We start from the raw sequence: 10,598 nt of genomic DNA on the forward strand, positions 1-10,598 counted from the left end.
TATTTGTTTGGAGGCCTCTATGGAAAATTAAATGTTTTGTAAGGGATCTGACCTCTTCACTTCTTCGACCGTCATTGTACCCCATCACTGGTAATTCATATGGCACTCTAACAGGATGTAAATGGCAGCAACTACTCTTACATACTTATGATTGCCCACATGCTCTCCTGTTGTACTACTTTCCTAACATGACAGAACTCCTTGTACTGCTAAATTAAATGAAAGAATTCATGAAGTTGTAATTTCAGTTTTTGACGTTCCTTGCTTACCTACAGTTTCTGTATAGTGCCAGAATCTCAGAATGATCCCATTCTGCCCCTTGTTATATCCTGACTTGCTAGGTTGTAACTCATTGCCTTGCGTAGTTATTGTTCTACTGGATGAGATGGTAACAACACAATCTTATGTGATTTTCATTTGTGAAACAGTTGAACAGTTGCATTTTCAAGCCATGTTACAAGTGTATATATGCATTTTTTTCTTTTTATATTACATTGGAATTATGACTATTAGAATTAATGACAGTTCTACTGTTTTCTTGCTAAGGGTGAAACAAAGATCTTGAAACTGAAGAACCTTCGTCCTCAGGACTATGCAAACTATACTTGCATTGCCTCTGTCCGAAATGTATGCAACATTCCTGACAAGATGGTGTCTTTCAGACTTTCAAACAGAACAGGTACAGACCTATTATACTGTTTTTTTTCCCCATAAACAATAGAATGGATGAAACCATAATAATTATTATAATTATTATTATTATTATTATGTAAGATTAGTATCTGTATTAAATGGGTTTTAACAGAGTAGCATATTTGTGCAGTACTTTTATTGGCTATTTGTAATAAACAGGAAAATGTTAATTTCTTGAGTGAACTAAGACTGGAATCATATATTTTAAAAAGGTGTGCTGATAAATATCTGTGAAGCTATCACTGTAAATAAAAGCATGAATCAAAGACTGTACAGAACATAATGTCACAATTTTGTAACTCATTGGGGAGGCAAATTTTGTGAGCAAGCTAGAATGTTTATAAAAATGTATTTTTTATGTGGTGCATAATATTGCTTTGGTATAACTTCATGTTACAAAATTTACAATCATTTTGCATACAGACCATTGCTTTTGACATGATCCCAATGGTTAGATAGTAGAATATACTTCTTATAATGGTTCCAGAACTAGCAGTAATTAAGTGCAAAATCTGCCACTGTCTATAATAACAAAATCGTGTGAGTAAGCAGTTACTGCAATGTGTATATTTGAGATTTTGCTTTTAACAAAAGCTTTATGTAGTGCAGGAAGTTCCACAATTATGGTCCAAAATTGTGGAAAAGACAAGCTCATTAATTAGCATTCTGACATCAGAATATTTTGCTACGTAGCTCTAACTGCTGTTAAGATCGGGACTCATGCTTTGGGTTAACAACATGCAGTACTGTCTTGCAAAGAATAGTGGTAGAAGGTAAAACAGCTTTAAATGTTGTTAGATACTGTACTGTATCCCACATATAAACACAAACTGGAACAGAATGAAATGACGGCTTTTAAAGCAGTTAGTTTTCATAAGATTATTTTTATGCTGCCTGTTTGACACTGCCACTGTGTTTTAGTGACATTCAAAGGCTTTGAAAGCAGGTAAAGCACTTTCATTTTCTGAAACTGGAAGTGGATGGAACAGATGATGCTCCATGCACTATGAAGAGTTATGATCCGGTCTCACTGAACATAACCATAATTATTTAATTATGTGTTCTCAATATGAATGCCAGCATTCACCTCTTCAGCCTCACTATCACTGTAAACTTCAGTGGCATCCAGGTGTTGAACACATTATAAGTTGGACACCTGATCATAATCCTTTATTTATGGCATAATTTCATTCATATGTTTATGTGTGTGGCTAGAATTCTATTTTATCCTGAGACAAACATGCATTTATCCACCACAGTTTGCTTAAGCATCATACTTCTAATATTAAAACAAGTCTTCATTTGTTGAACATTTGTACAGCTATTTTTTTAATTTATTACTGTACAATCAGAAATGTAATTAAAATTCCATGTGTAGTGTATCATTACTTTGAATAGTAGAGAACTGGGAAATTAAAATAATGGCTTCAAATGGGAGTCTTAATTATCTTATCAAATAGTGTGATGATGAAATATTTTTCTCTCTGGCATATTTTTATTTTTATTTTTATTTTTTTGGAGCGTCCCCAGCAATTTTCACAGTTGTGGCCCATTGCCCCTACTCAGCTTCCATGGCAAGGTAGAGCACAGGTAGAGATGACCAAGTGTGGTACCATTCTGGTAGTATAGAAGACTATTTGGGCCTGTCCATAACCACTGGACTCACTGCACATCATGCAATAATGTCAGTCTTCTCTGTGTTTGTATACTACTTTGAACTGTGGACAGAATGACTGCATTTCTCATTTACACTGTCCTCCTGTGTCCACCCTCTACACACAGTTTTGAAAAAATGCCTCACTCTCCCACAAGAGAAGACCAAGACCATTGACACTTTCCCAGGCTGCTAATTTTGTAGCTGATTTGCCTCTTATATAAAGAAAGTGTTTTGAAGTCCTTTCAAGTGTAAGGAAGGCACTCTCTAAAGTTCTGTCTGTAAGCAAAATATCTGAATGACCACTTCTGTACTTGTAAATCATTGTGTATGTGTGTGTGCGTGCGTGTGTGTGTGTGTGTGTGTGTGTGTGTATGTGTGTGTGCATATATGTTGGGAGGGGGCTGCTCTTTTCCTCATCTTTATAGATATGTGTCCCCACAGTTATATTCACAACTGGCATTTATGCAGCTCAGGGAAATGGACAGTTCAACTTCTGAGAAATGTCACATCTGTCACTTATCTGTGACAAATTGAGAAATGAACATTTTTTTTTCCAAAACCAATGATACAATTCTACTTAAACCACTTAAGAGTAATAGGAGAGACTAATGGTATGGCTACATTGAATTACTAGAAGAGTTCTGAAATTTAAAAAAATAGAGTGGATTTGAAAATAAGTTAATAGAGTGTTAGAAGTGTTTTCTACTATTCTTTGGATGAAAGACTGCATCAAAGCCAGATTGTTATTAATTCAAACCAATGACATGTTTAACTGCTATTACCACTGATACACTTTGTTATCCACCATCTATAATAATCCTGTTGCTATTTCACTGAACAGTCCTCTGCTGATTGAATGAATGACTGATTGATTGACTGATAATGGACATAGACTTATAATCGATTTAATAATATAAGCATAATTACATCTTAGAGAGCAGAGCATCTAAGAATGATATGACATTCATGAGGATATATAGGCAAAATGACCCGTGGAATATGAGAGTACAGTAACCTGTATATTGTAGGCTATTATGAAAGAAAATTATAGCTGACACTGTCTCTCACTGCCTATCTTCTTTTTTTAACATAAAGTTTATTGTCAACCTGCTAAAAGCATAAATATGAACAGTTATTAAACAAAACATAGAAATGAACTAAAAGAGATAACAAAAGCTTTTCATATGTGTTAAAACACTGAAAAACAAAACAAAACAGAAGACAGACACATAGATTTATATTTATCAGACTAAACACCATTGACAAAATAATTTTCACACTTATGATAAATATTATCATCCTAACTAAAAATTGCAGTGGCAAAGTCAAGTAAGGTTTGGAGGAATTGACCCATGTCCTGATTAGTTCTTTTGTAATGTTAATTTTACCCCATCATTGCCCGCAATCTCCTTTTTTAATCATCTTCATTCTAACTTGCTAATTTTTAATATGTTTCTCTGTACCTTTAAGTGCAGACATTAAAACTTTGAACTCAAAGCCAACTGGAGAAGTGGCCTTTTCCCGTGACCTGGTAATCGCCCTTTTATCCAGTATTCTGTTTAAAGTCAGAAGACTGTAGTCATTCGCTGACAAGCTGTTGGATGTATCGTGATCTATAAGAAGCAAAAAGGAGGGGGACATTGGATTAAACCAGGCAGAGCCTATCACAAGCAGCTTGCACTTCTCTCTTAAGTATCACTAATTCTGGACAATCCCAAAAGATATGCATCCATGCACCAAATGTACCTGAGTTACATCTCCAAAAACTTTCTGAACCTCTTCATTGTCACTGCAGGTTGTTGTGTTTTACATGTATATTTCTAAAATTGCTCTTATGTGTTGTCTAAGCAATAGCATTTTTGAGTCACAACACTCACTGTAGGTGATAGCTTTAAGACGTATGAAACAAAGCTCTGATAATGTCACACAGATAACATGTTGCAAAATCCCAGTGCTGCTTTTGAGTGGATTACTTTATGCCATCATTTTAAAATAAGGAAGTCAGAGATTTACTTTCCTTCATTGCCCACACAAAATCAAGTGTGCCTCATTATGTCTGTAGATATCTGTTTCAATACAGAGACAGTGGGAGCCTTGCAATTAGGCATCAATAGATGTGATAAAAAGACTACATCTGTTTGATTAGGACAATCATGTCATTTGAAATAAAAGAATGAATGGTCCGCAGTTGTATGATTTACATTCACACAAATTCAGTGTAAAGGAGCACACTGAAAGAGAAAAAACATTTAATTTGTATTGAGGAATGCTTTATGTTGTGAATGCTGAGATGTAAAATAAAAAAGATCAGAATAATGTTTTATAGTACCAGTGATACAGTGATGAGCAGATGTGCTGTTTTATTATGTACCTGTTCTCTGCTTCTCTGTGTTTTTTATTACTTTAAATACAGAAATCTGTCATTCTTGTTTTCTTTTAGAACATTTCTTTTTCATACATAATGATGATGTTCAGATCAGTAGTCTGTGTTGACTGTTTACTTCTAATTATTGTTTGCATCCTGTTGAAGAATGGATCTCCTAAGTTATATATGCAGTGTCATTCAGAAACAGATTAATTTTGCCCACTGACTTATTTAAGCAAAGGAAAGGGATAAACACAGTGTGTTAATGATTTTTTATCCACAACAACATAAAATGGCTTAAGGAAGAATTCCCCAATCTCTCACCATATTAACTATGAACCTCTTTCAGTGATTGATAACCTGGCCTGGGTTCCAGGATGGGAAACTATCCGAGTATTTCTTCAAATCTATGTAGTGTTGTTGTCCATGGAAGTCTTTACATGATTTTCATTGCCTGCTTTCAGTAAAACTGTTATGCCTGGTGAATAGTCCATAGAATGGTGAGAAGCCATCAGACATTTATTCAGGATCCACTCTAATAAGACCATTACTGCACCGCTGGAATATACATTTTATGTGCAGGTGTCTGAGTCTTTTTTGTAATCTGTGAGCCTCTTGCTTATCCAGATAATGATAGCAGTAACTGGACATGAAATAAAGAGCATATATTTTCCATGTTTTACTAACCAGGCAGGGTGACAAATCCAAATAAATCATACTGTCAGTAATCCTATATAAATAACAACAAACACCCAAAAGCGAACGTCATTTAGTAAAACAGCAAAAAAAAGTCCCCAAACGAAGGAAACACGTTCAAATAAAAGATGCAGATGAATAAAAAAACAATCAATTTTATTCCAATATTTGACAGTAATCCTATATAAATGTTGATCAATCATCGTGACTGAACTGACACATTTAATCAAAATAGCCGATGGCTCTCTACCTCCTTTAAAAAAGCAGAAAGTGGTTATTTATGTACTTTAACTCACTTCAAGGGATACAACTTATTACTGAAGCATTTAGACATGTAAGATTACATTTTTTTCTGATGCTGCAGTGATATGATTTCATTAGTTGCCATGGAGAGTTAATTTTCAGCTGTGTCTAGTTTAATGTATGTGATAAAAAAATATTCTCATTCCTTATATGAGTTTGACTGTTTAAACTTAACTTCTGTCTCCAAGGATTGTCAGATCTACAGCTTCACCATTAAAACATTTTTAAGAAGTGGTGGACTGTTGTGAGACCAATCAGTCTTGTTTAGGCTTCCATGCTGGGATTCTCACGTAGGTGTGCAGTACCTGTGTCAGTTGCATCTAACAAATTATGCCATCTGTATTCGTCTCTTTAAGTCAAAGTATGTAAAATCTAAGAATGGTGGTCAGTGTACATACATTATAACAGTGTAGTGCAAGAGAGAGCCATAGTGAGACATAATGGGTGGAGGCCAGTTTTTCCTATTAATGAGTAGTTTTTAAGCAAGACTGCAACTAATAGCTAAATTAGAAGACACAGATAACATAGTGGCTAAGGTCTTCCTCTCCCATGCACAAGGTGCAAGGTTTGATTCTGACACCCAGCCAAAGCGTGTATAGAGTTTGCATGTTCTTTCAGTGTCTCTGTGGAGTTCCTCCAAAACATGCCGAATGAATCCAATTCAGACTCACTCAAGAATGGAACTGTGGGCAGGAGCACACTCTACATGGTCCCTATTGGGGTAGAGTTGTGTAGACCCACATGTTTGGGCATCAAATTTGCTACACAGTATCCTCTATATAGGAAAGTACTGACCGCAGAATGAACACAGTGTCTGGCTAGCCACTCAGCAGTATAAAAACTGATTCTAGGTGATTTGGTGGCATTGACTAATGTCCCATAAACATTGGTAGAATTAGTGCATGCTATGTACAAGGACCCAATGACTCAAGTTCAAACCATGTTTGGACTTACGTCGGGATTCCTAGTAGGAGTGGGTATGCTCAAGGTTTAGCCCTGAGCCCACTGCTATTAATAATGGTAATGTAATGTATTAGCAAGCCGGTCAGAAGGGACAGATCAATAAAATTGCTGTATGCAGAAAATGTGGCATTACAGGCAGAATCTGAACAAGAATGCATACAAAGACTGGAAGAATGAAAGGAAAACTGAAGGTACATGGAATGAACCTGAGCATAGATAAGACAGTTGTTATGGCAGGAAAATGGGGGAATCAGAAGAAGCTTAGAAATGAGATAGAAGGGAAAATACAGAACAAGTTAATAGCTTCTTTTACATGGGAGGGGTGGTTGAGGAAAAAGGGAAATCCGAATGAGGAGGTCACAGCTAGAATCAGAGCGGCTGTAGCTAACTGGCACAGATTGTCAGAAGAATTGCATGACAGAAGAATGCCGAAGAATCTGAAAAGTAAGATGTACAAAACAGTGGTGTGACCAGTGCTACTGTATGATACAGAAAATTGTGCATTTCAGACAGAGCAGTTGAGGAAGCTAGAGGTGATGGACAATGAAGTGCCTGAGATGCATGGAAGGAAGGACAATGTGGGATAGACAAAGAAATGAGGATATCAGAGCAGAAGGCCAAGTAGTTCCAGTTGCAGACAAGGACAAAGAGAGCAGACTGTTGTGGTTTGGGCACATGTGCAAGAAAGCAGAAGACAGTCTGGTGAAAAAGATTTGGGACAAAAAGGAAGAAAGGCAGAGGGAAAGAGGGCATCCAGCAATGGGATGGGTGGATTGTGAGAGAGAGAATGCCTACATCAAGTCAGCATGTCTGTCAAAGAATTAATTTTAGCCTCAAATTGAGAGAGATAGTGACAGTTGACACATCACTCCAAGCCCATGTAGAAAATGGGAAAAGGGGGGTAAATGGTGATGATGGTAGTGATGGTGGTGTAACCAGTAACTTAATCCCGCATTCTGTCTAAACCATCTGCCTTGAAGGAGTTTTGAGGGTTACAGTTACTCTCTTGACTGTTGTGGAGAGCCTATGTATTGCTCAGTGGGACAGTGAACATCTTCTTTATAGCTATACTATCAAATCAGTGCAGAAGTGCTGATGGAAGCACTCATAGGTTCATAGAGGTATACTAAGCAACCACTACAGTAGATCATTAAGAGACTAGTGCTGACAAGTGCCATTATTGGTTTACTAAATCATTAAGGGCATGAAGTAGACAATACAGGGAACTTCTGGATCAACATCCATGTGTCAAAATTTGTTTTAAATAAAGTTATGGAGGCACTTTGTTTGACATGGAGTGTGAGGTGCTTATTCCATATGGAAGAGAATTGTTTTTGAGAGATATCCATTCCATCAACATGCATGCTTAATACATTGATGCACATTTATGTCCTTGGAGCAGGTACTGCTGGCATTACTGGTGTCTTAGATGTGTAAATGTTCAGGGTCCTTCGTAGCCTTAAAGGCTAATCAGAGATCATCATGCAGGCTAGTATCAGAGAAGTGTGAAAGGGCTTTCAGTCTTCATAGCAATGCGAAGAAGGCATAGCCAAGACATTCTTTGGTAGGAATTATTAGAATTTTTCAGGTTGGGTAGTATGCTTTCATAGGCACATTTTGTTATGAGCTTAATTTAGGAAGGATTATAAATTCCTTGAATCTGTATGATATATCTTTAACAGTTAAGCTGGGTACAGTGATTTGCTAATAAAATGTGTTATTTGATGATAAAACAAGAGCTCACTGTTCATAAATGTGCCTGAGTGCATATTATCAGCGTAGTAGGTATGGAGTATTCTATCCCAAAATGTACTTTACTTCGGTTTTTGGTTTAACCTTTGGACCATGGTTAGATAGCAGTAATTAGTATGGTTTAGACCATCTTGAAGGATATGGGTATCACTTGGAAGATCTATAATATTATCAAGATTGCAGTCCTCAATAAACTTTGGCAGCCAGATACCATTAATACCAGCCTGGACATCACCGATATAAACACCATAGAGAAGCAGAACCAACATGGGACCCTTTTCTATGCCACTGTTACTTTAAGAAGAGTGTATGTTACCAAGTCATGCTGTCCACAGCATCTCTGTGAGCCAGTTGGCAATGCAGTGTGATACAAATGTGTTGAAATGTAATTGCCTAAATGTATATATATAATACCAGAGTATCAAAGGCCTTTGCTAGATTATCAGTCAGTGTACACAGATGGAGTGCTATCCAGTGCTTCAGATACCCTACTGAATAAGGCTACTAGGTCAGTAGACAGGATTTGCCATTGACAGAGCCAAATTAGTTGGAACTGACCTTACATCGAAGTTATTTGCAAATGTGTTTGAGATTACCCTTAGAAGGAGGGATACTGAGTAGGTTTCTTTGAGGTAGGAGTTCTTTTTTTTTTCTTTTATTGTAGAATTTTTCTATAGTAGGATTCTATCATAGGGGCTTAATTTTTAGTCTACCTTCTTATTTGTGGTGAATGAGGACAGATGCCTAAATGCAGGACAGATGGTTAAATGCAAGAATTCAGTTCATAGTAAATTTTGATGGTGTAAGCATTGCTTTGGTTACCAGATCTCCCAGGGGTAAAAGCTTTTAAATTTCTTTAGGTTCTCCCTGAGAGCTAGGAGATTGGCTCAAGAGAATCCATGAATGCAGTGGCATCTGTGATTTGGGTTATCAAGGAAAATAATGATTGTCTGGTCATCTGATTTTAAGTAAAGTGGAAGGCATTAGCTGGGGAGCTGATAATTGCTGTATGAGTGGGAACAAGACTGATGATATTGGAGTTGGTAACTGGAAAGGCTCCATCTCTTCAAGGGAGTCAGTGTTAAAGCTGAGGAAATCCTGTGCATATTTGCTGTTGCTAGTATATGTTCCCAAATGAATGGATGGGCAGTTGAAGTCTCCTAGGAAAATTTTATTTGTTTTTGTTTGATATCATAGGCAGTGGGAGAAATAGCAGGAATTCTATAATTTGCATTGAAATGGTTGTTTGATTTTTCTATTCACACTAAGATATCATTTAACCCTTTGTTTGTAGGGAAAGACAATAGATGTCTTCCTGTAATAGACAGTCATTCGTAAACTCTTGCTCCTTGGGAAAGAAGTCTGTCTTTAAATATATGGATGGATAAAGGACTTTAGTATTTATTTATTTATTGATAATATAATTCATCAATCAGATTAGATTTTGGGTTACTTCTCAACCATTTCCTTCTTTTTCTTTCATGAGAAATATCTGCCTAGCACCTTGTTAATTCCGACAGTTGCTGAAATTTGTTTTAATTTCAGTGACCACAGTTATGCATTGTTTTTTGTTTTTTTTTTTTTGTTTTGTTTATTTTCAGACAGGAAGGCATTTTTTTTTTTTTGCATTATCACAGCCTGCACATTGAGACGTGGCTTAGAACACTGATCTATGGTTATTAAAATATGAAACTCCATTTTCTTGAGCTGAAATTCACTGCAATTCTGATGCTTAATGTCTGGTTATTACCAGGATTTCAGTATATATACACATACACACACATATATATTTATATATATATATATATATAGATATATAGATATATAGATATATAGATATATATACACACTTATACTGCAGATAGATAATAGATATAAGTAAAATTAAAACAGATTTTAAGTACAGACTACTGACCAATGCAAAGATACTTCTAAATTCAGTAACTGTAAAATTAAATAACCATTATACTAAAAGATTGCTCTGGACAAAAAATTGAAATTGCATACAATTCCAAGTTTTGCTAGTACTAAGTGCACATTCTTGGACTTTGTTGAAGTTTCACAAGAAAATGGAAACGTGGGTTTCTGGGACATTTTTCAACTTACCATTTCTTGTTTGTCCTATGCTTTGTTGTGATACGAATCCATGCTCATGTTTAGACTCAACTC

At 36.1% G+C, this 10,598-nt stretch overlaps 1 protein-coding gene across 1 annotated transcript in view; it reads left to right on the top strand.

Moving 5' to 3' along the window:
- Nucleotides 1-10,598, top strand: part of MDGA2 (MAM domain containing glycosylphosphatidylinositol anchor 2) — a 4,933,289-nt gene that overhangs the window by 1,952,590 nt on the left and 2,970,101 nt on the right. Inside the window, exon 5 of the mRNA XM_044074257.1 lies at nucleotides 547-679. Within this exon, the coding sequence (XP_043930192.1) occupies nucleotides 547-679 (133 nt within the window). The remainder of the gene's footprint in view (nucleotides 1-546; nucleotides 680-10,598) is intronic.

Source organism: Protopterus annectens, chromosome 6.part0, assembly GCF_019279795.1.
Source record: "Protopterus annectens isolate FY-2018-M chromosome 6.part0, PAN1.0, whole genome shotgun sequence".
Classification (NCBI taxonomy): Eukaryota; Metazoa; Chordata; order Ceratodontiformes; family Protopteridae; genus Protopterus; species Protopterus annectens.